This window comes from Ranitomeya variabilis, chromosome 6 (genome assembly GCF_051348905.1).
Source record: "Ranitomeya variabilis isolate aRanVar5 chromosome 6, aRanVar5.hap1, whole genome shotgun sequence".
NCBI classification, from domain to species: Eukaryota; Metazoa; Chordata; class Amphibia; order Anura; family Dendrobatidae; genus Ranitomeya; species Ranitomeya variabilis.
The window spans coordinates 470,463,630-470,490,010 of NC_135237.1; the positions used below are offsets into that span (position 1 = coordinate 470,463,630).

The 26,381-nt window shown below is 44.1% G+C and overlaps 1 protein-coding gene across 1 annotated transcript in view; it reads left to right on the forward strand.

The window, feature by feature from the left end:
• The window catches only part of SGK3 (serum/glucocorticoid regulated kinase family member 3), a 95,125-nt gene extending 69,762 nt beyond the window's left edge, over positions 1–25,363 (forward strand). The window contains exons 11-17 of the mRNA XM_077270599.1: positions 1,515–1,627; positions 1,718–1,754; positions 3,597–3,683; positions 11,794–11,889; positions 12,981–13,136; positions 13,633–13,722; positions 21,515–25,363. Coding sequence (XP_077126714.1) covers positions 1,515–1,627; positions 1,718–1,754; positions 3,597–3,683; positions 11,794–11,889; positions 12,981–13,136; positions 13,633–13,722; positions 21,515–21,685 — 750 coding nt within the window. The 3' untranslated portion in view covers positions 21,686–25,363. The remainder of the gene's footprint in view (positions 1–1,514; positions 1,628–1,717; positions 1,755–3,596; positions 3,684–11,793; positions 11,890–12,980; positions 13,137–13,632; positions 13,723–21,514) is intronic.
• The last annotated feature ends 1,018 nt before the right edge of the window (positions 25,364–26,381 follow it).

A 26,381-nucleotide genomic window follows, 5' to 3' on the forward strand; every position in this document is an offset into this window, starting at 1 on the left:
ACTTCTCTGTTTTATACCTTGGTAATCTTTTTCAGTTCTAGGAAGTACAAAATGCAACAGAGTTGTGTAATAGCTGTCTCTTATGATCCATGTATCAGAAAACACTACTCACAAACTATATCTCTGAAGCTACTGCAGACAGTGATGTGGATTGAAACTTATTGGCCTCAAAACAAAATCCCCAACAGGCTACAAACTATTTGGGACAGGTACCTTTCGGTCCCCACTAGGCAGATGCAACTGCAACCCTTGTACCTAATATAGTTATGCCCTGACTGTATATTCACCCTAAGTTCTCTCATGCTAAGCTTATAGGTAGAAAGCTCCCTAGTATAAATTTGGCTTTGTGTTAGAACTAAATGGATCTTTTTATACAGTTTGTCAAACCTTTTGACATAATTAATAAGCTGTGTTTTTCTTATCATTTATAAGAGTTGTTTGCTGTAGAAAGCCCAAGAAAGTAGAAAGTCGCCTGCTTGGAATGTTAGATTTTTATTTACTAGAGCTTGGAGAGTCCCTGCACTCACAGTTCTGGAGGACTGTCCATTTTGTTATACATAGGTTGATATAATCAGAGGCATCTCGCACAGTAGTTGATTCTCCGCAGCAGGATCGTAGACAATCGGCTTGTCTGTGGGTAAAACATAGCAATAAATACACTGCAAGTGTCTGTATATATATATTTTTTTTGCTTCTGTCATTTGATGGGGTACTGTTACCTTAAAAACACTATTAAGAGGATTTGGATTTTTTTTTATTTAAACTGAGTACATACACCAATTGCTATCCTGGATACAGGCATGATTAAGACCGATCTAGGTCGAAACGCGTAGCCGTGATCTATATACACCTGTTTGGTCCACCAAATGTAAGGACTACGTTTTAACCATTTTGGATAAATAAAGACTTCAATTTTATCGGAGCTGGAGTATCTATTTTCTATTGGATTTGCTGCTGCTAGGACGTCTGGGTCAGGACGAACTTCCGTGCTCCGTACCTGCAGGACTGGTTGGTGAGCTGGCTATGGCTTTTTAAGCCATTTTTTTTTCTTATGTGCTGACCTCACAGGTGTTTGGAGCATTCCACTTTGGCACAGTTTACATTGTGTAATCAGCATTGTGCCCTTGTTGCAGGTCACCCCAGTTGTGTTATCAGTATTCTTTCCTGATTTAGTAAACCACATTTGCAGTGAAGCAATCCGGGCATCTGACCTGCTCGCCAGACATCTAGAAGCACTTGTTCAGCACTGATCTGGGCATAATTGCATTGCAAGTTCATGCTGGTCAGCCAGTGACTAATTCCACATTTTAGTCTTCTAGAATTCTGACACTTGGATAAAGCTTTAAAAACCAAATGTATACACTTAGGTTTCATTTACAATTTCTTGACTCTTTGATCTGTTATGTTTAAGTAAAACCAAAAATATAGAAAATTCATTGTGATAAATTTACAAGATGACATGTTGTGAATGGCTAAAATATTGTTAAATAACATAATATACATTTCTCTTCTAGCTTTTTTTTCATCTACAAAGAGAACGATATTTTGCCGAGCCGAGGGCGCTATTTTATGCTGCAGAAATTGGTAGTGCTTTGGGGTATCTGCATTCCATTGAAATCATATATCGGTATGCTGCTACTTCTATTCTGCAGTCACTACTCATAAGATGTATTTATAATGGGGCGCACTTCTAATGAAATATTCCTTTTATTGACAGGGACCTAAAACCTGAAAATATACTGTTAGACTCAAAGGTAATACATTATTTTTAGCATAGATTTCATTATTTATTTAATTTTTCATGGCTGGGACTATATATACCGTGACTTCAGGCCATGACCCAGGTCGTGTGGCAAAACATTGCTCTATGCCAGTGCTACATCAGTGTAATGCAGGTAAATGGGGTAGGATTGTGACCCGCAAGATACTGCAATGCCAAATCATCAGGTGACCACAGCTGTTGTGACTAGCACAATCTGTTTAAAAGGGTTTTCAGCCTTGGGCTCCAAGTCTGAAGTCATTCCGTGTGACTGCAGACTTGTGAGTCCTCAGTGCGTGCACATTGCGCACTGTGAGGATTCTCAGTTGCCAGGGCCAGGCGTTCATGTGACCACAACTATGTGATTTGCATACTTCTGGCCACATTCCTACTAGAAGTGCCCGACCTTTCTCAATACTCTTGCATTGAGCAAGACGAATGTCTAGTCGGCCTGTGACCACATGTATGCAAATCATGTCTGCCCCAGGGAATCCTCAAAGCATGCAGTTAATGAGATGTGAGGATTCATAAGTCTACAGTCACATAGTAATAATGGGTTAAAAAGGATATGTCATCAGCAGAACCCAACCAAAACATTAAGATTAACATGTAAATTATCCAGATTTCACCTTTACAATATAACTCAGCAAAATTCTTAATTCTGGCAAAGTGGTGAACTGGTTTCTCCCTTAAGTAGTGTTTCCATACAGTCCTCAGCAGGTCACATGCTTCATAGATATGTAGAATATGATCCAGGATAAAACTATTGCTAGGCCAGAGCTGAAGTTGTTTTCGAACACTTTACAAAGTAGAACAGTGATGAAAAACCCGTAATAATTGAGTGATGAGGAGGGCTACATTAGAGTTGTCCCCACTTAGTTCCAAGGCATTCCGACATATTCGGGAAAGTTGTGTATTGATCCTCATGACTATAGTACCTGTGCATATTTTTTAATGTAGTTACACCAGAAAACTGGAATAAATCAACTGATTTAATCTGATCCCCCATGAAATACATAACATTTTATCTAATATTTTTGCAGATACAGGAAGTAAATAGGAAAATAGTATTAGTAGAGATGAGACTAAGTGATGGTAAATATGTAGTACAACATGCAAGAATGTTTTGCTTGTTTTTTCACACTAACAAATTGTCGACAGTCATGCTAGGATTAAAATTAAAGGTTTTTTTCCGGTTTCAGGAAACGTGTCACTAGGCAAAGTTTAAAAGAAAAACAAAAAGTACTTTACTCTCCCTCCCCAGGTCCATCGCTGAGTTTCTGCCATTCTCCCGGTTTCGGTTATTGTCTGCAGTGCTGATATCACACTGACAGGGCTACAGCTAATAACGGAGCTCATTGGCTCGTGCCGTCTTCCTCCGCTCCGTTACTGGCTGCAGCGCTGTTGATGTTGGCAGTGCAGACAATAAGTGACAGCGGGAGCAGTGGAGTAAGCTCTGCGCTAAGTGAGTAAAGCCTACGTTTTGTTTTTTTATTAAATGTATTTAGTAGTGACGGACGAATGTGCTTGGATGAGTCGTTATCCAAGCATGCTCATGCGCTAAGTGTCTTCCGCCTGCTCAAAAAAAATGTTCGAGTCGCCTAACAAACAGGACCTCCCTGCATGTGTTGTGGCTGTCCAACAGCCGCGAGACATGCAGCAGCGGCAACTGGAACATAGTTTTCGAGTGTGCCACTAGGTAAGCACACAAGCACGCTCGGATAACGCCTTATGCGAGCACGTTCACTCATCACCATTATTTATTTTTATGTGGCTGGTTAAAGGGGGTAAGGAAAAATAAGAATAATAATTGTCACTCCACTTTGTTTTCATCTAGGGCCATATTGTTTTAACTGACTTTGGACTTTGCAAAGAAGGAATTTCAAATTCAGACAAAACACTAACCTTCTGTGGGACCCCAGAGGTAAGGTTGTGCCCACTCATGGGTGACAAGGATCAGCTTTATAAAAGGAACTCTTATGATCCCGCTGAGGTCTTTGTGCCCTAAATGAGCAGAGGGGATCTTATGCTATAAACTCCTATTAGGAGAGTTACTAAATGTAGCATGAAACCAGCTGCTGCCCTTTTTGGGCTTTATTGTACAAATGTGAAATTTGCCTACTCATTGTGAGCAGAAGAAGTAATGTACCGTTAACCTATGTTAATGTTTAGCTGCTGTGATGTCTAAGGAAACAAGTCTGTTCTTCCAGCCACTTACCAGTTAGAGCTAGTCTTATTATGGATGATGCCCAGTACCTTTTTTTATGCTGCCATACAGTGCATAAAATGCCATGCTAAATGGCTCCGTAGAGTATGTTGGTCTGTAGGTAAAAAAAATAAAAACTGTGAGTCTACCCAAATAAAATTGACATTCTCTGGTAAAATAACAGTTCCATACAGTTGCAGTATGATGTAGGGGCTGAGACCCAGATTCCAGCGATGTCACTTATTGGGCTGCTTGCTGTAGGTTTGATAAAATCACTGTATAATAACTGCAGATCTATCAGTTCTCTTAATTTCTGAGCTCTCTATGTGCATAGGCAGAAAGCTGCCAATCAGTGATGGGGTTGCGGTTATACAGCTCTCATGAATGTGGAGAACTACATGGCTGCAGGTTTATCAAAACTACAACAAGCAGCCTGGAAAGTGACACTGCAGCTTTGTCTCTACCTGCACTGTTTTCATAATTCCCATACGAGTTATGGAGGCAGTTCAGCACAGCAAGATCCATGTTTATCATATTGAACTTTCTGAAACCATATGGCACAAGGAGTTTCAGAAACCGTGTAGCTTGCTCTGCTAAACCTAATAGTATTATATTCAACACATCCTGCCGCTTGTAAATTTTGCAACCCAATACTCGCTAAAATGAAGCTGCTCTTCCTATAATAATGTTGCCCGGAGAGGTTCTCTAAGTTTAGGTTACTTTTGTGTATATAAAACCCAATTCATTGTTGGCTTTATATTGTGTGTATTATATGTTTCTCTTTTATTTTTCTTGGTGTTGAAGCCGTATCTGCAGAACTTTACGATTTTTCTGTATTGTTTTCTGCATGGCCCTGTTGTTATAGAAGCACAATACTTAATTTAGCTGTGGAACTTCCTTTGTCAATTCTTCTCAAAATACGGTATGCCTCTACCCCTAGTAGTTCTGGCTGAGTCATAAACTCCCCTAGTAAATATACAGAAAATATCCTTCAACTGTTGTGTAATACAATCATTTTTAAACGGAAGTTTGTGTCTTTCATGAAACTTACTGTTCAGTTTAACCCCTTTGCCGTGCCAAATGTAACAGTTTGGCGCTGTTATGTTGGGCCCAAAGACAACTGTTTTTACATTAGAATACAGAAGATAGTCCTTATGTTTGGAACAGTGCATGGATCTCTACTTGTTTCTAACTGGTTATATTTGCTGAGAGGCATAAAGTCTTTTTCTCCTACGCCTCATTGGGGGACACAGACCGTGGGGTGTTATGCTGCTTGCCACTAGGAGGACACTAAGTGATACAAAGAAAGTTAGCTCCTCCCCTGCAGTATACACCCTCCTGCTGGCCCTCAGCTAACCAGTTCTTGCTTAGTGTCTGTAGGAGGCACTTGGGTCTGTTTTCAGACCCCAACTTTCTTATTTTAATTTAAATTTTTATTTTTCTGTAAATTTTTATTTAACGGAGTGAAGGGGGCGACGGATCCTTTTTTTATAGGACCCGCTCTCCCCCGAACCAGCAACAGGCGAGCACGGCGAGTATACCTCCCCGTCCCTCTCCTGCGACGCGGGAGCACGCCAATGTTTACTGGGGCGACGGGTTTCCATCTTTGGTCCCGATCTCCCTTCCCCCTGCAAGACGGCGAGCACATAGAGCCTGCTCTAATGTTCCTCTCCGGTGGCCCGACATACAAGGCCCACATCACATGGCGTTGCATACTTGCAGCAGAGCCCAAAGGGATTACAGAAGAGGATGAGGATGGAGCGCGCAGGGACAGGGGGACCTGCATTACCGGACTGTGAGTACATCAGGAGTTCCCCTCCTGCGCTCCGGATCACTTTGCGGCCGCGCCACCGCACACCGCCGGGCAGGCCGGAAATTTAGTCCCCGGCTTTTCAGCCGGAGTAGGCCACAGTGACCTCTATGGGGTAGGCGCCGGCGGTACTTGCGGCAGAGCCCCTGGGGAGAGGCGCCGGCGGTCGGGAACTGCGGCGGTTAGCGTCGCTCCGTTGCGGCCGCCTCGCATCCCCAGGCAGGCTGGAAATTTAGTCCCCGGCTTTTCAGCTGGAGTAGGCCGCAGTGGGCAGATCCCTCCCACGGCCGTAACCCCACCCCCTATTTCGGCGCTTCTCGTCTGGGACGAGAGGCGCCCTGCAGATCTCGGGGGCCATTCTTCCTCACGCTGCCTGCGTGGAAGATGCGGTCCTGGGGGTACCACTGGCCGGTACGCCAGCGGCAATCATTCGGCGCGCGGCCCGCCGACGCGCTCCACCGGCAGGCTCCATAAATTTAGTCCCCGGCTTTTCCAGCCGGACTAGGCCGCAGTTCAAATCCCCTTCAGGGGCGAAGGTGCCTCCACGGTCCCGATGGGCTGAACTTCGTGGATGTACAGAAGCCCCTCTCCATGGTCCGGGCAGCCCCCACTGTCCCACCACTGTGAAAGCGGATGGCACAAGGAGGCGGATGGTTCCTCTCCACCTCCCTAACAAGAGGGATGATGGATTGAGGTTTATCCCTCTATCCCTGCACCGTCCACGCTGCAATACCCGACATCCGCGGCGGCTCCATGCCGGGACGCGCACCGTTGGCGAGTGGATGCTGCCAGCGATGGGCTTCTGCAGCGGGATATTCACAGGCAGTCTCAGGCTTCCCTGTGGCCCACCTCCCTGAGGTAACGCTCCAGCTGGCTACAAAATTTAGCTCCTGGCTTCGGCCGATGTGTAGGCCGCACCACCAGACTGTGGCGCCTTAAGGCGGCTCTGAATTTTTTTCCTGGCGTTTTTCGCCTGGCATGGAAGCGCTCGATTTTCTCGAGCAACGGGTGACCACCCTAACTTCTACGCTGGCGCCGGCTGCAGAAATTTATGCCCCGGCTTGGGCCTATTCATGGAAGTCTTGAGGCTCCGCCCACGTCGTGCCTGTGGCTCCGCCCCCTGAATTGGCGCTTCTCGCTCGCTGCGAGATTTTACCTAAACCCGCACGACCAGTAGTCTAAGTAGTCGTGGCCGAATGGTATAAAGTCACATGACCAGTATTCCCTGGTCTTAAGGGACATGACCAGTATTCCCTGGTCTTAAGGGACATGACCAGTATTCCCTGGTCTTAAGGGACATGACCAGTATTCCCTGGTCTTAAGGGACATGACCAGTATTCCCTGGTCTTAAGGGACATGACCAGTATTCCCTGGTCTTAAGGGACATGACCAGTATTCCATGGTCTTAAGGGACATGACCAGTATTCCCTGGTCTTAAGGGACATGACCAGTATTCCCTGGTCTTAAGGGACATGACCAGTATTCCCTGGTCTTAAGGGACATGACCAGTATTCCCTGGTCTTAAGGGACATGACCAGTATTCCCTGGTCTTAAGGGACATGACCAGTATTCCCTGGTCTTAAGGGACATGACCAGTATTCCCTGGTCTTAAGGGACATGACCAGTATTCCCTGGTCTTAAGGGACATGACCAGTATTCCCTGGTCTTAAGGGACATGACCAGTATTCCCTGGTCTTAAGGGACATGACCAGTATTTCCTGGTCTTAAAGGGACGTGACCAGTATTCCCTGGTCTTAAAGGCGCGTGACCAGTATTCCCTGGTCTTAAAGGCGCGTGACCAGTATTCCCTGGTCTTAAAGGCACGTGACCAGTATTCCCTGGTCTTAAAGGCGCGTGACCAGTATTCCCTGGTCTTAAAGGCGCGTGACCAGAATTCCAGGGTCTTAAAGACACGTGACCAGTAAGTATCCCCTGGTCTTAAACGCACACAGTATTCCCTGGTCTTAAAGGCACACGACCAGGATTCCCTGGTCTTAAAGGCACACGACCAGTATTCCCTGGTCTTAAAGGCACACGACCAGGATTCCCTGGTCTTAAAGGCACACGACCAGTATTCCCTGGTCTTAAAGGCACACGACCAGTATTCCCTGGTCTTAAAGGCACATGACCAATCCGAAACTGGTCATAAATGAGGAGCCCTCTGCCGCTGATCCCAGTTTATCCCAGTGTAACTAGTTCCCTCAGTCTAAACTCCCTCGTAGAGCTTTTGCCATCCAGTCCGGATATGCGACTCACTGGATAGAAGCCTCTACGTGGGACGCTATGCCTGGTCTGATTTTTAAGGGCGACAGGCACTTTAAAGGGCGCCGGTCTCCCCACACCATCAACAGACGGGCACATGAAGGTCGCTTCCAGGTATCCTTTTTCTGCATCCAGGTCTAACGCCAGACAACCTGTCCTGTCCACCCGGAGACCTGAACTCTGTGGATGTACAGAGGCACCCTTTTTCGGGCGTCTGAGCACCCCCCTCTGCATCACCACTATTTAACAGAAGATGCAAGAAGGCCAATGTTCCCTCTCCACTTCCCTGTTAGGAGGATGGTGGATCGAGGCTCCTAATTTTTAACTCTATGACCTGCTGGAAGCAGCGGCGCATTCTGCCACTCGGCAGATTAACCGGGTGCAATCTCCTGTGGTTTACCTACCAGTATCCCTGCCCGATATGTCCTCAATTAAAGATGCCACGCTCTGTCGAATAGCAAATCTGGTTTGTTCCGTTTTGCGGCTACGGGTCCAGCCCTCTAGCCTCCCTAGCCGCCGCATGGATTGCTAGAGCAACGGTCTCCTGCCTGGAGACCTTAACTACCTTGATTCACACCAGTACCCCTTTCCTGAAGACAGTTCAGCTGGTCAATCAAATTTTTCAGCGGGAGACTAACCAAGGATCGTACGTTCCTACAGCCCCGACCAACAGTGAAAGGGTTGTCCAGGACAGTCTAGATCTAAGGGATCTTGGTTCCTAAAAAGGGAACGAGAAGTAGGACCGATCCCGGACCTCAAACTTCTAACAACTTTTTCACAAGGTTCTTCTTCTTCTTCGAATGGAGTTCCTCCGCTCAGCTATTACTTCAACAAAAAAGGTGCAGTCTCTGGCATCCATCGACATTCGGGATGCCTAACCTCTTCAAATTCCTTTGCTTTTCCATTCGTGAACAGCATTTAAGTCACGACCTTGTCCTTCGGCCTTGCTACCGCACCCAGAGTGTTCGCAAGGGTCATGGCGGCTGTCATCTTGCACCTAGAGGCGTGGCCGTTCTGCCCTGTTTGGCCGACTGTTTACACGCCCTTGCAGGACTACGCTGAGTCGTCTATATCACTTGTGATATCCTCTCACCTGGACTGGAAGCTAGACTTAGACAACTTCTCATTTCCAGCCCAGCAGATATCCTTTTTGAGGATGATCCGGTATTCTTCCAGAAGGGTGGTAAATTTCCCTCCAGACAAGGTCATGGTTTTTCAACAGGGAGCTCGCGCTCTTGCTCACTCATCCCCTCATTTCATTCGATTTGCTGGGGGGTTTCTTAAAAAAAAAAAGAAAACAAAAACGGAGACGCCAATGGAAGCAGTTTCCTTCGCTCCGTTAGTTTTTTTCAGCAAGTCAAGCAGCCTTTCAGACGATAGTCTCTGAGCTCTTTCTTCATCCGGGGGTTTTTTCTCCCGGTTCCATGGTTACTAGTAACTTCCAATGCCAGGCCTCTTCTCCCGACCATTGCTCTGGAGATCTCAAAGGTAGTCCTATAGTAGGTCCACTACCTTATGGCGGGTCAACCCAGCCGATTTCAATTGGACAGCGCCTCGGCTGTGTCATACGTCAATCATCTAGCGAGTACCCACGTTCAAGCGCCTTGGCCAAGGTACCTCACATGGGCCGAGATCTATCACTCGGTGATCTTGGCAGTACATGTCCCAGGAGTAGAACTCTGGGCTGCGAACATATTTAGCTGTCAGGGTTTCACCTCAAGTGAGTGGGAACTTCACCTGGAAGTCTTCCATCAGACCCGCCTTCACTGGAGCTCTACAGTTGTAGTTCGGATGGCGTCCTGACTGATCGCCTGTGTACTCGAGTTTGTTGTTCGGCCTCGAGATCCAAGAGCCATCGCACTGCATGCTCTGGTTATTCCGTGGTACCAGTTTCCAATTCCGAGAGTTTTTCAGAAGCAGAAAGGGCCCCAGGGATCCTCGAAAATCCGCACTGACCACGTCAGTTCACTTGCGGAGCTGATAGCTTTCTGTCTTTCTGCAACAAAACTGCAAGTAGGGACCACCTCGCAGGATGTTTTCACATGTAGTTCTTCCCTATTGCATACCGTTCGATCATTGGGATCTATTCTATTAGGGAAGGTCGCCCCCCTTTTTTCTCGGCGATATCCTCATCCTGACGAGTCTTCGGTGCTAACGGGTCTTTTCAGACCTTTTTCCCTTATTTCCTTCAAGGCAAGGTGGTATTGTATCACTACTGTCATGAGGGCATAGTTCTTCCCTCATCTCTTTTGGCACCAGTCCACAAAATGGAATGAGTTCCCCATATTCCGAACGAAGCGAGTGCTTTGAGTAGGTACGTCTTGAGGACGGCGTCCCTCCCAAGGTTGGACACTGTATCTTGGGTTTCCTAACGGTAAGAGGAAGGCTTCCTGACGTTTACAGGAAGGGTTTGGCCGTCTTCATCGGCCATTTAGCCTGGTGTATTCTTTACTCCATCCAGGAGTCCTTCCGTGTTAGATGACAGCCTATCTCCCTGTCTATCGTGGGTTCTAGGCACCAGGCGTCGACAAGACACGCCTGCAAGCTTGCGGATTCGTTCAGTCCGCATGCATTCTTGAAGCATTATAATTCCCAGACTCCCACAGATGTGGCTCTGGGCAGGCGGACTCTGCAGGCCGCGGTGGCGCACTTGTAAGTAGCAGTTACACAGGGCCTGATCTGACGTTGTCCCCACCCAGGGACTGCTTTGGTACGTCCCACGATCTGTGTCCCCCAATGAGGCGTAGGAGAAAGAGGGATTTTTGTGTACTCACCGTAAAATCCTTTTCTCCGAGCCAATCATTGGGGGACACAGCTCCCACCCTGGTATTGGCTTATGCTTGTTTTTTTATAATCCGATATGCTATACTCTCATATATGATATGACATGCTGTAAGCTAATATGTTGTTACTGATCTCCTACTGCTTTTTACACTGAACTGGTTAGCTGAGGGCCAGCAGGAGGGTGTATACTGCAGGGGAGGAGCTAACTTTCTTTGTATCACTTAGTGTCCTCCTAGTGGCAAGCAGCATAACACCCCACGGTCTGTGTCCCCCAATGATTGGCTCGGAGAAAAGGATTTTACGGTGAGTACACAAAAATCCCTCTTTCAAGCGTATTCTGCTCAGTCCACCCGAAAAAGCTCTGCAAAAGCTCCCCATAATGTGAACATAATGCACAAAATGACATTTCTGTGCACATGTTTCATCTTTAAAAACCGTGAAGCTGCTAAAAGAAGTGACAGGCTCTTTCTGTATTCGGCTTCTCTCTATACTTAACAGTGAACGCCGGCTTCAAGAACAATGGCAAAGCCACTGGTGAAACTACATCAGGAAAATGACTGCCTTCTTTTTCCTGAAGAAGCTTTGCCTGGGAATACTCAGTGTCTGTACCAGAGTCTAAATCACGCCGTGGCACATAACCTAATAGTGCCCTACCCTCCAAACGTCCCTTACAAAAAAATATTCTGGCACTTTTTAGAAACCAAAATAAAATATACATGACCATTTAAGCTGTTGTCAAAATTTCATTTCTGAAACAGTCTGTGCCGCAGTTTTAATAGTTTGTTCTGCCATCAAATCAGTGTGATGCTTGCTTGGCATGATTAAGTGACCACGTCAGTGATGGCTCTATGTATGACATCTGTAAGCACACACATAATTCTTGGAAAGCTCCTTTTAAAATACAGCCACAAAAACTTTCTTGACTTGGTGAAAGATTGCATTAAATGTACATTATTGTTTTTGTTTTTTCAGTACCTAGCACCAGAAGTGATCAAGAAACAGCCATATGACAACACTGTAGACTGGTGGTGCCTTGGATCTGTTCTTTTTGAAATGCTGCACGGCCTGGTAACTATCAATTCTGCATTTATTTTACTGTTAGGAATATTGTCAATACTAATATCATTTTCCTTTGCAGTTAAGCTGACATTTTTTAAGTGGTGTCACATGTTGTAAGCCCCTTACTAGTGTACTGTCTGTACCTAAGGAAAAATAGATTTATTTGCTTAGAACAGCAAAACGATCTCGGCACCTTGCAGCGCTGCTTATCTTCTTTAGAGTGGGGCTAAGTAGGAGACAGACGCCCATTAAGATTCCCTCGCAGTACATCTACTGGAACACTGGGAGGTGCTCTGATTTTCAAGATGTACATAACTGCTGCCCCTAAAAAGCTAAGATATTTGATGCACATGCCAGACCCAATAATCACCTGTTATAAATATGGTAAAGCCTCAACAGCCACCATTTTTAATATAGAACATATACACTCTCCACTGAGATGATAAAGTACATTAGGGTGTCCATCCCGCAAAGGGAAACCATTGGAGAATCTACAAACACTAGTGATGAGCGAGTGTGCTTGTTACTGGAGTCTTCTGAGCATGCTCGGGTGTTCTCCGGGTATCTTGGGCGTGCTCGTAGATTGTTTGAGTCGCCGCAGCTGCATGATTTGCTGCTGATAGACAACCTGAACACATGCAGGGATTGCCTGGTTGTTATGGATTCCCCACATGTATTCAGGCTGTCTAGCAGCTGCGGGGACCCAAACATAATCTACGAGCACGCCCAAGATACTCTGAGAACACCCGAGCATTCTCAGAAGACTCCAGTAACAAGCACACTCGCTCATCACTAACAAACGCGCCTTCCATCATGAAACCTAAATGACTTTCCTTTGTTGTAGTTCCCTTCTTTGTTTAGAAAGTCAGATTTCATATCAAGATCCCATATCGGTGCAGCCATGCTCCTCAATTTTTATTTTTATTTTGTATTTATTTATTTATTTTTTAATCTCATCACCCTTCTTCTGGTAATCTAAGGGTCACAATGCAACTTTAAACATTTCTCACATCGCATGGCAAATCATCTCTTGTGCATTTGCTTGGTTTTATGTTTTCTCACCAATAATTTTTACTTTTTTTGTTCCTTTGTTTTTGCAGCCTCCATTTTATCATCGTGACACTGCAGTCATGTATGAAAACATTCTGCACAAATGCCTAGTTACACGGCCTGACATAAGCATAACAGCGTCATCTATTTTGGAAGAATTACTTGAAAAAGATCCAAAGCAGAGGCTTGGGTCAAAGGATGATTTTGTAAGTGTTGCACAAACTTTGAAAAAAACATTAAAAATACAGTATTCATCTTCACTTAATTATTGCACTCCAAAATTGTGACATTCCCTTTCTGGTCCAGATGAGGCAATCACTAATTGCTGTGATGTTATACCGCACTCCGGGGTAATGTGCACTGTCCTCTGCCCCACAGTTCTGTGAATATTTGTCAATTGGCAAGTTTCACGAGGCATCTGAACTAGCTACTTGTCTGCAATTCCCCTTCACACATGCCCTATTCTAAAAGAACCATAGCAGCTAAGACTCGATACTAAAAGCAACAAAAACACTTCAGAAATGCCTCAATACTTTGAGCATGAATTTCCTGGTATGACTTTGTTCCAGGCTGTCATTGTATGAATCATTGTAACTTCCTTGTCCTTTGTTCTGTAATTTATCACAGAGCTGTACTGAGAAAAAATATTTCCCTTTTTCTTGCTGGCAAAGAATGACCTCTTTCATTTTGTTTACTTTATAGAATGAAATTAAGAATCATCCATTTTTCTCATCTATAAACTGGACAGATATGGTTGAAAAGAAGATCTCTCCACCATATGATCCTCATGTGGTATGTAAATAAGCCTCACAATTAATAATCTACATATCGTATAAACCTATACGAATGACTATCACAAATGGGATGAAAATTATGATTATTATACACAGAGTTCCAAGTTAGTTTTCTCTGATTTTTCTAAATGGTCGTTGCAAATGAGTCAGTATAATCATCAAATAGTCAATAGATAAGAGAATAAATGAAATTTTATTGGACAAACCTCCCAATGATAACGACATTTTTTTCTAAACTAGACAAAAAACTCAATGCACTGTTCCAAATTATTATGCACAGAGATTGCAAACATTTTATGAGTTGTAAGGAACTGAAAATGGTCATTTGTTAAATTTGCAACATTACGAGGTCCAATTTACTGAAATCAAAAGCTTCTTTCGAACAAAAACATATTAACAGGTCAATCTTTGTGAATCCCGGGGATTCCGCACACATAGGAATGCGGGAAGTAAGCGGATCATGTGCGGTTGGTACCCAGGGTGAAGGAGAGGAGACTCTCCTCCAGGCCCTGGGAACCATATACCTGTAAAAAATTTAAAAAAAAAAAAAAAAGAAATAAAATAAAAAATCGTGATATTCTCACCTTCTGGCGTCCCCAGCAGCCTTCCCGCTCCTCGCGATGCTTCCATTCCCAGGGATGCTTTGCGGCAATGACCTGTGATGACGTAGCGGTCATCTGGGGTCATTGCCACGAGGCATTACTGGGAGCGGGAAGGCTGCGAGGGACGCCGGAAGGTGAGAATATCACGATTTTTTATTTTTTTTTATTATTTTTAACATTAGATCTTTTTTGTAGTGATGCTGCATAGGCAGCATCAATAGTAAAAAGTTGGTCACACTTGTCAAGCACTATGTTTGGCAAGTGTGACCAACCTGTCAATCAGTTTTCCAAGCGATGCTACAGATCGCTTGGAAAACACTAGCATTCTGCAAGCTATTTACGCTTGCCAATTCCGCATGCGTTTTACCCGCGGCACATTTGCGGAATTGCCGCTGAAATTTCCGCGGCAATTCCGGACGTGTGCACATAGCCTTAACCCTAGTCTTCATATATGTCTGGGCCCACTGCAACAGTTTCTGCTTGTGAGCATTTTTTTAAGGGTGGCTTAATGGCTTAATAGTAGATTTATGTACAACTGCACGCATCTGGAGGATCCTACACCTTCAGGGTCACGGGACTCCAGAGGCTGCAGCAGCTTTAAATAACTGTCTTCTGCTTTGTAATGGTATTTTATCAGCTGATCTCTTAATCTGATGAATGTCTGACAGAAACTTTCCTCATTATGCCTTCGTTTGCACGAACCCATCTGTGCTCTGTACCAGCCACAAACCTCTTCGCAGTACGATGATCACGCTTAAGTTTTTGTGAAATATCTGTTTTCATACCTTGTCTAAGGCATTGCACTATTTTACACTTTTCAGCAGCAGATGGATCCTTTTTTCTCTAGTAACCCCCCACGACAGCACACCTGGAGGATGTTACCCCTTTCCTAATAGGGACAGGAAATGACAAGAGGTTAAATAACCCCTCCCTCATCCTCCCTTCAGTGTTCTTTCCTGTCCCTACTAGGGATGAAGAGGTCATCCCAGGTGCACTGTGCCGGCAGCGGTCACCGGGGGGTATACAGACAATCTGGCCGGGCAGCTGGGATCAGACTTACGTCCATTCCCTGTCGCTGCTCCCGTCTCCTCTGACTCGGGACTCTCCGCCGCCATTCCGCACCTGCGGGTAAGGTCTGGGGCGTTCTTCGGCTGGAGGCCTCTCGGAGCTCTCCAGCCCTTCTCCTCCTCCGTACACGCGCGCGTGTAGGTACTTCCGGTCTGAAGCCGGCGGCCGGATATGACGTCAGACGCCGGCCGGCTTCTTTGAATCAGGAAGTTCCTCGTGCGTTCCAGCCAGGAACGCTAGGCAGATAGCAGGGAAGACGTCGGCGTCCTCCCCCCACGTACTTCCGGACACCGGAGGAGGAGGTCCTCATGCAGGAGGACAGGTGCTACGTCCGGTCGCCTATATATTCAGGCCCTGGACAGGAAGACATCGCAGGTAGGACCACTGTGTGGTGAAGACTATGGAGATGTCTGCTTCCTCGCGCTCTGCACCTGCAGAACACAGCACCATCCCGGCCCCAGTGAGTAATCTGGCCCCGGGTGTCCATTCCCTGATGTGGGTTGTAGTCTTATGATTCCTTCTCCCCTTCCTTTTTAGGGGGACAAGGAACCCACATCAGGAAGCAAAACAAAAATGACCCGCAAATGCGCAGTCTGTATGAAGAAGCTGTCCTCTTCATATAAAAAATCTTTGTGCAAAGAATGCACAGACAAAATTGTCAGCGAGGAACGGCCATCCCTGATAGAAGAGATTAAAACCTTAATCCAGCAGGAGATTAAAACATCTCTAGCCACTCTTTCCCAACCTACACCATCTCCTAGTGCCCCTCCTGAGGCTAAGAAAAGAAAACTTAATCCACAGGAGGAAGAGCAGGAGGACTCTCAGGGAGAGACATCGGACGAACCCCCAGAGGAGGGTGAATTATCCCTGGACTCTGAGACTGTCCAGCAAGAAAGATACTACTTCTCTTCATCTGATATGGAAGAACTCCTTACGGCTGTAAGGAAAACTATGGAGGTTGAGGAAGAAAAGACGACCCACTCGGTGCAAGAGGAGATGTTTGGAGGACTTCGTTCTAGGAAGCGTCAGGTGTTTCCTATTCACCAAAACATCCGAGATTTAGTTCTGGACGAGTGGGAATCCCCAGAAAAGAAGCTGACTACTCCAGCAGAAATTAAAGACAGATTTCCTGTAGATGCCGAAACAGCGTCATGCTGGTCAGAAGTCCCAAAAGTTGACGTCCAGATTGCCAGAGTAGCCAAAAAGACCACGCTACCATTCGAGGATGCCTCCCAACTGAGAGACCCTCTGGAACGCAAGATGGACGGACTACTAAGGAAGTCGTGGGAGACGTCAGCATCTTTACTGAGCATCAATTCAGTATCCACTTGCGTTGCTAGATCGATGCATCGCTGGCTGGGACAGCTAGAGGAGCACTTGTCCTCAGGTACTCCAAGAGAAGATATTCTGGCCTCCTTGCCTATCTTCCAGAAAGCAACAGGCTTTTTAGCAGATGCTTCGGCAGAATCCGTGAGAGTGACGGCGAGATCATCCGCACTGTCAAACTCAGTAAGGCGTGCACTCTGGCTAAGATCCTGGTCTGGGGATATGACTTCCAAGATGAGGCTGTGTTCCATTCCTTTTAAAGGAAAGTATATGTTTGGACCAGCCTTGGATGATCTTTTGGAAAAGGCTTCAGACAAGAAAAAGACCTTACCTGAACCTAGAAACCCTAGGAAAAGACCCTTCCGCGCTCAGCAGGAGCATACCCCTCAATACAGAGGGAAGGGTAAAACAGGTCGCTGGAGCTATCCGAAAGGAGGGAAAGACAGGAATCTTTTTCTTTCACAACCCCAAAACCAGAGAAAGCAATGACGCCGTCATAGTGGGGGGTCGGATTTCGAACTTCCTCCCAGTCTGGCAAAAGATCGGGGTGGATCAGTGGACCTTAAAATTGGTCAAAGAGGGGATGAAAATAGAGTTTACATCATACCCCCAAAAAAGAATGAAAACTACAACGTTATCAACACCAAAGCTACAGTCCACCCTGATAACTGGGATAGAAGATCTCTTAATCAACAATGTGATCTCCCCAGTCCCAAAAGACGAAAGAAACAAGGGCCATTATTCCAGCCTATTTCTGATAAGGAAACCAAACGGAACCCATCGGATGATAATCAATCTGAAACCGCTGAATCAATATGTAACCTACAGAAGATTCAGAATGGAGTCCATCAGATCAACAGTACCCTTAATAGGGCAAGACTTCGTCATGGCAACCATCGATTTACAGGACGCATATTACCACGTCCCAGTCCATCCAACCTATCGGAAATTCCTAAGGTTTGCAGTCACCAGCGGAGAAGTTATAGACCACTTCCAGTTCAATGTCCTCCCATTCGGACTATCAGCAGCTCCAAGGATCTTTACAAAGGTCATGTCCGAGGTGATGGCGTACATCAGAAGTCGGCAGATATGCATAATCCCATACCTCGACGACCTCTTGGTAGTGGGCCCCACGGTTCCAATTCTACAGGAACACCTTCAGACAACAGTCCAGATCCTGTCATCCCTGGGTTGGGTGATAAACCCCAAAAAATCGGATATGGTTCCGTCCACAACAAAGATCTTTTTAGGGGTCTTATTAGACTCCCACAGACAAACCTCTTTCTTACCCGAGCAAAAACGGTCCCTGCTTACATCAAAGATAAGAACATTACGGGACAAGAAGTCTGTATCTCTAAGATGGGCCATGTCGGTTCTAGGTACCATGACATCTTGCATCCAGATGGTGGCATGGGCTCAAGCCCACACCAGGATACTTCAGACATTTATTCTGTCAAGCTGGGACGGATCCCCAGGTTCTCTAGACAAAAAGATCCGGATACCACCGTATGTAAAGTCCTCATTAACATGGTGGCTACAAAAAGAGAACCTAATAAGAGGAGTTCCCTGGTTGCAGGTCCCAGCAGTGACCATAACAGTAGATGCCAGTGGAAAAGGTTGGGGAGCCACGGTAGACCAGCACATATTCCAGGGATCCTGGTCAGCCGAAATAGCACAAAAATCCTCAAATTTCAAAGAGCTAAAGGCAGTGGAAGAAGTCCTCAAAACAGCGGTAATTCTTGTACAAAATTCCCACATAAAAATATACTCAGACAACATGACAACAGTTGCCCACCTTCGCCACCAGGGAAGTACAAGACACGAAGATCTAAAGACAATATCAGCAAGAATATTTTCGTGGGCCGAAGAACATGTTCTCTCCATATCCGCCCTACATATAAAAGGGGAGATAAACGTACAAGCCGACTTCTTGAGCAGAACAGAGGTCCATCCAGGGGAATGGAGCCTAAACCCAGAAGTCTTTCAGATACTAGTCAAAAGATGGGGTCAGCCAGAAGTGGACTTGTTCGCAAACAGCCAGAACACAAAGGTAGACCAGTTCTTCTCGCTAGATCCGATGAATCCGGGGTTAGCTGTGGACGCATTGGTCCAGCCATGGACATTCACGCTAGCATACGCTTTCCCGCCATTGCCAGTCCTACCAAAAGTCCTGCAGAAAATAAGGGCAGAAAAACTCAAGGTGATCCTAGTGGCTCCACTTTGGCCCAAAAGAGGTTGGTTCGGGGCCCTCATCAGTCTAAAGATAGATGGGCCAATAGCACTTCCACCGGTCAAAGACCTTCTCTACCAGGGGCCAATACTGCATCCAGATCCCGAGAGGCTACACCTAAATGCCTGGCTTCTGAATTCTCAATTTTGAGAACTAGAGGACTATCAAAGAGGGTAATTAAAACATTACAAAAGAGCCGCAAAACGGTTACTAATTCTATTTACCATAAGATCTGGAAGACGTTCATCACATGGTGTGCTCCTGAACAACCTAACCCAGATAAGCCAAACCTAGCCAAGATCCTGGATTTTCTACAAGATGGGCTAGAGAAGGGTCTCAGACCCAGCACCCTCAAGGTACAAGTAGCAGCCTTGAGCTCCTATTTTGACCAGTCTTTAGCGGAACATAGATGGGTAAGAAGATTCATGACGGCGGCATCCCGCATATCTCCAAGACCCATAAATATAGTTCCATCCTGGGACCTGAATATAGTCCTGAAAGGACTTACACTGCCACCGTTTGAACCCTTATCTTCCATAACCATGGATAAACTCGCTTGGAAGACCACCTTCCTAGTAGCCATAACAACAGCCAGAAGAGTGGGTGAACTACAAGCCCTATCAATCAATGAGCCCTACATGAAGATTCTTCAAGACAGGCTTATCTTGCGATTAGACCCATCCTTTCTCCCAAAGGTAGTCTCCGATTTCCACAAATCGCAGGAGATAATTCTTCCATCTTTCTATCAAGAACCAAAGGATGAGGAAGAGGAACATTTCCATACCTTGGATGTTCGAAGAATGGTACTCTATTATCTTCATGCATCAGAGAAGTTTAGGAAAGATCAAAATCTGTTTATTCATCTTCTCGGCCAGAATAAAGGGAAGAAGACTTCCAGATCCACAATTGCAAATTGGATAAAACGAGCAATCCTGGAGGCTTATCAAATTCAAGGCCTTCCACCACCAGGAAAGCTCACAGCCCATTCTACTAGAGCAACAGCTGTCTCCTGGGCCGAGAAAGCCAGTGCTTCCATCGAGCAAATTTGCAGAGCGGCTACGTGGTCCTCGGTCCATACGTTCTCCAAACATTACAGGCTTGACCTGATGTCAAAAGAAGACTTAGCCTTCGGAGAAAAAGTCCTTAGTGCTGTAGTCCCTCCCTAAAAATTACTCTTGGGTACTGCTCCAGGTGTGCTGTCGTGGGGGGTTACTAGAGAAAATAGAATTATTCTTACCGTTAATTCGGTTTCTAGTAACCCACCACGACAGCAGGAGTAATCCCTCCCTTTGCTTAATATACGTTCTGAAAAGAATAAATATAATTTGAAGCATTCATTCTCCTGTGGTCCTTTATAATAACACTGAAGGGAGGATGAGGGAGGGGTTATTTAACCTCTTGTCATTTCCTGTCCCTATTAGGAAAGGGGTAACATCCTCCAGGTGTGCTGTCGTGGTGGGTTACTAGAAACCGAATTAACGGTAAGAATAATTCTATTTTTTTTCTTTCATATTGCATGAAACCTGAGGCTGCTCAATAATGTGAAACATCCATCTTAAAGGGAATCTGTCACCCCCAAAACAGCCTATAAACTAAGGCCACCGGCATCAGGGGCTTATCTACAGCATTCTGTAATGCTGTAGATAAGCCCCCCCCGATGTATCCTGAAAGATAAGAAAAACAGGTTATATTATACTCAAATGTGCAAAAAGAAAAGGCTATAAAAGCCACAGCCAGCTCACCTAATCCAAGCAGGTGCACGGAACATCATCTAGGACTGAGATGAACATACGTAACAATATAAGGAAGGCGTTCCAGCTCCATAAAATTCCAATGCTTTATTTCTCCATTAAAAATTGGTATAATACAAGATAGTCCTTGCCATAACGCAAAAGTCCTAGTACAGAGTACATGCGACGCGTTTCGATCGTACCCGATCTTAGTCAATGGAGCTGGAACGCCTTCCTTATATTGTTGTATATTATACTCACCCAGGGGTGGTCCCGATTCTCTTCGGGTCCGATGGGCATCGCGGTCCGGGTCCGGGGCCTCCCATCTTCATACGATAACGTCCTCTTATTGTCTTCTTGCCGCGGCTCCTGCGCAGGCGTACTTTGTCTACCCTGTTGAGGGCAGAGCAAATTACTGCAGTGCGCAGGCGCCTAGAAAGGTCAGAGAGAAGTATAAATGCTTACAAGCAGATTATGAAGAATAATATAATCCATGAGGAAACCTACAAAAAACCTATAGGTGCTAAGTGCTTCCATATATAGAGCTTCATACAAAAGAATGCAGGCAGCACAATGGTTGTCATTAAATGTTTGACATTACACTTAAATTTTGCGACTTTTGCGAAGTTTTTACACCAGAATTGTGGAGTGAGAGTTTTGATAAATCCAGCATGTTCAGTTTTTGATAACTACGTACAGAGCTATATATTTTGTCGCATGTACCTTAGACCTTTTTTTTTTTTTGTAGATGATTAATAATTTACTATAAATACTATGGTTTGAATTAATTTTCTAATGTGTGTTTTTTTTGTTTGTTTGTTTTTTTCATATTAGGATGGCCCAGATGATATCTCAAATTTTGACACCGAGTTTACAGATGTCATGGTTCCAGATTCTGTCTGTATATCTACAGACTATTCTATTGTTAATGCCAGTGTTGAAGAAGCAGATGATGCTTTCGTTGGATTTTCTTACGCGGCCCCTTCTGATGACTTTTCGTTTTAGAGAATGAACTTTTGAAAAATATTCTGTGCAGGCTTACATGAATTATAACCTTACAGGGTAGAGCATATATACACTTTATTCCATGAGGCATGTTTGAAGATGGCATCACTAGGTGTCCATGAGCTAAGATCTTATCACTAGAATAATGGGAGCAGGCGCGCTACCATGTGTTGGGCCCCTTAAAATGCGCACACACCATCAATTTTAAATTGGTTCTGATTTTTGCACTGGTTGTCACTTAATATATTTTATAGTGCTTGGGGCACGGAGACCGTAATAATTCACTTGTATAGACCTGTATATACTGTAGATTAAAAGTGTCACTTATAGCGAAAAATGATCAGTTTATACACCGATCTCCTATTGAATACTGTAAGCAGTAGGCTCCCTCTAGTGATTACTGCAAACTAGCATGCTATCTTTAAAGGGAAACTGTCAGCAGGTTTTTGCCACCTAATCTAATAGCAGCATAATGTAGAGACCGAGACCTGATTCCAGTGATGTGTCACTTACTGGGCTGCTTAGTGTAGTTTTGATAAGCTGTTTTATCAGCAGAAGATTATCAATAGAGGACATATAAATCTGCTGCCATTCAGTCTTCTGTATTCATGAGCTGTGAAAGAAAGCTCTGATTGGCATCTTTCTGCCTATGCACAGTGTAAACAAAAAGCAGCCAATCAGTGGTGTGGGCGGATTATACAGGGTTTAGTATTCAGAGAACTGGTAGATCTTCAGCAGACAAAACTGTGGTTTTATCAAAACTGCAGCAAGGAGCCCAGTAAGCGATATATCGCTGGAACTAGTTTCTCTGTCCCTACCAAATTCTGCGCTCTGATGGGGTAGCAAAAACCTGCTGACAGATTCCTTTAATATTGATAAATAAAAATAAAATTGAGCTTAAGGAGGAGTGCTGACAGCATTCACTCTAGTGAGCATTAATGATCCAAGTTTATGATGTCCCAGTGGTGCCATCTTCCGAAATGTCTGTGAGGTAAAGCAGAAAATATCCTTTAAACCAGTGTATGGCAAAGCAGCCTTTTATTTGGACCAGTATACACAAAATGTAACCAAATATTCAGTAAAATAGAAGCTGGTGACATCACTGGTCCGAAGTTGACCATTTTGTGTCACGATAAGCCATGCCAGTATATACTGTGCTTTTTTGCACATTGTCCAGCAAAACCTCTTAAAGCAGGGAGATCCCAGAATTCCATCCTCCCACATTATCCAGTTTCCACATGATTTTGTTTCAAAGCTAGAGTCATGGTCGAATGCGACCATCCGCTCGTGTGCTCATCACCTAAAGCTTTAGGTCATGTTGCTGAAACTGGACATTGTTTTGCTGGTATCGCACAGTACTATCTAGTAGCTTTACACCAGTACATTCCATTTATTTTCTGAAATGTTTTTTATAATGTTCTTTAAATAGAATTATAATGGCTGCTGTGCAAGCCTCCTCTCTGCCTTTATTAGAATATTGGTCAACTGTGGCATATATAAAGATACCTTTACAGTGTATGTTCACCTTTTTGCTTTTTTTTTTTTTCTGCTTTTTTTTAATTCTAATGACCGGACATGTTTCCACCACACTTCATGATAGTGTATACAGTGTTTCATTAATAATTTGTTTTGTTTTTTTCTTCTGTATGCCTTGTTCATACAGCACAGGGTTTAGTAGACCCTAACTGGAAAGCTTAAAATAATGACTGTTATGTCTCCTCTCTTATGTATCCACTTCTGGTTTTGACTGGAAAAAAAATGTAAAACTGCATTGTGTGAACAAGGCCTTCTGGTTTTCCAGCTCCTAATGTGTCCACCTGCTCAGTACGAATTGAAGGGCATGTCTGATGGGCAATCTCATTGCATAGTTCACGTAGAAAGCACATTATGTAGTTCTGATAAAGAACTACATACATCACTGATTCTAGATATTTTCTTAAACACCGTTTAAAAGATTTTAAATGACTTTATTATTGTGTGTTCTCATGTATGTACTTGTGTAGCAAAATACTGGCTTCAGAGGGAAAAGCACACACCTGGTTCTTAAGATAAGCTTCACTGTATAATGTCACACACTCTTGTAACCATAAGGGAAGGCTACGCAGTGAAAAAATTGAAGTGTTAGCATTTTTTTTACAAGATTGTTTACAATTTTTTTTTTTTTTTTTTACATTAGATGGGTGATTATACACCTTTAAAGCGAACCTATCATTACGTTTTTTCTTTTAAAAAGGTAATTTGTTGCCAGGTTTTTGCTACCCCATCTGAGAGCAGCATGATGTAAGGGCAGATGTTACTTACTGGGCTGCTTGCTGCAGTTTTGATAAAATCACAGTTTTCTCTGCTGAAGATCTAGCAGTTCTCTGAATGCTGAGGACTACATGGCAGCAGGTTTTTTAGTGCTCAAGTGATAATATCCTGCTGATAAAACACTGATTTTTATCTAAAGTACAGCAAGAAGTCAAGTAAGTGATACATCACTGGCATCGGGGTCTTTGTCCTAACATTATGCTGCTCTCTAATTGGATGGCAAAAAACCTGGAAACAAATTTCCTTTAACTGCGGCCATTTGTTTATCAATGTAAACAACTTTCTAAATGTGTCCTCTTATCACCACAACAGTCTGGCATGTTATGGAGAAATAACTTCATATATGCCATGCACCATTTATAAATAATCGTCATGGGCACAGATAGACCTGGACATTCCTTAATGACTCATTGAAGCCATAATATCCAGCCCCTGTAATGTGGAAGATATCCACCGTGTTATCCACATCTTGCTGTAAACATTATTGCCATCCACCTAACTCCTCCGCACTGACCAGGGCAGTGTGTGACATGCCCATGTGCCGCCCTCTCTGTGAATGGCGAGAAACGGGGTTTTAGTTAGATGTGAATGATGGTTATCAATATAAATCACAAGCAAAGGTGCTTGAATATTAGGCAGGCAGGAGACACTCAGAACGGTCTAGTCCTGCTCATATGGGGGGCACATAGAAAAATGAATGTAAGGTATGCCGGATTGCGGTGGTGGTATATGGGCAAATTTCTAAAGCTGCTTAGCAAGATCATAAAAGTAGTAGCTGCAATTAGTATTCGGAAACATGACAGATTTTCTCTAAAGGGAATTTCCCATAAGTAAATTTAACTGCACATTTAGTCACAGCTATACAATCTAAAAGCGGCACTACATTGCCACAATATCCATAGGTGTTAACCGATGTATGAAAACTGGACCTAGATCTGAGAGTCTCATCATGGAACTGGAAAGGATATAACCCGGGTTTGACATTATGATTAAATGTAAAAATGAATTGGACGTTCATGACTACTGTGTGACGGAACAATTCAGTTGTGAGCCAATTAAATTGTATTTGGCAATGAACAATGGTCGGCATAAACTCCAAAATCTCAGTCTTCATCTTCATGATAAGGAGTTTTATTTCTATTATGCCAGATATCTGAAATGCAGCTTCATCTGTAAGAATATGCATTCTTTGTACTAAATAATTGTATGAAAAACTGGAAAGGGAAAAATTAGATGGCTACATGTAAGAATTGCGTGCCTCATTTTTACTATGCAAAATCTATTTTGTAACAGAGCTATAAATCATTATATTTCTATTAGTTGTATGTAATTTTTATAATGTGAGCAGGTTTAGTAAATAACAATGGTATACTAGAAATGGCTGTGGTGGTTTGTATGAAACATAAGGTAAATTAATTTTTCTTTTAAACTTCTTATACACAGTAGACTAGACTAGACTAATGTTGGTTGAACTCAACAATAACAACTGGTTCAGATAATTGTCTAATGTATGGGAAATCCATGACAGATTATTGTCAGGGGAGATAAGAATCCGGCATCTACAATTTCAGTCTACTGATCCTTTTCTTCGCCAAGAGATAAGCCACAGCCAAAGATATCTGGTGCCTTCTCTCTAATGGACAACACTGGAAGCTTGGCCAAAATGTCTGCCAGCTGAACGATCGACCTAACCAATCTTCGGCTGACAACAATCTAATGTGTATGGTGTTCTTTACAGTATGTGCACACGTCAGGATTTCTTGCAGAAATTTCCTGAAGAAAACCGGAAATTTTCTGCAAGAAATCCGCATTTTTTTTTCCTTTTTTTTCCCGTTTTTTTCGCGTTTTTTTTTTTAGCATTTTGCAAGTGTAATTAGCTTGCAGAATGCTAAAGTTTTCCAAGCGATCTGTAGCATCGCTTGGAAAACTGACTGACAGGTTGGTCACACTTGTCAAACATAGTGTTTGACAAGTGTGACCAACTTTTTACTATAGATGCTGCCTATGCAGCATCAATAGTAAAAGATAGAATGTTTAAAAATAATAAAAAATGGTTATACTCACCTGCAGACAGCCGATCTCAGCGGCGTCCGTTCCTATAGATGGTGTGTGTGCAGGACCTTCGATGACGTCGCGGTCACGCGACCAATCACAAGACCGCGACGTCATCGCAGGTCCTTCACACACACACCATCTATAGGAACGGAAGCGGCAGCGTGCACCGATGAGAGGCGGGAAGACTCCGTGGGCCATCAGAGGGTGAGTATATGACTATTTTTTATTTTAATTCTTTTTTTTTTTAACAATTATATGGTGCCCAGTCCGTGGAGGAGTCTCCTCTCCTCCACCCTGGGTACCAACCGCACATGATCTGCTTACTTCCCGC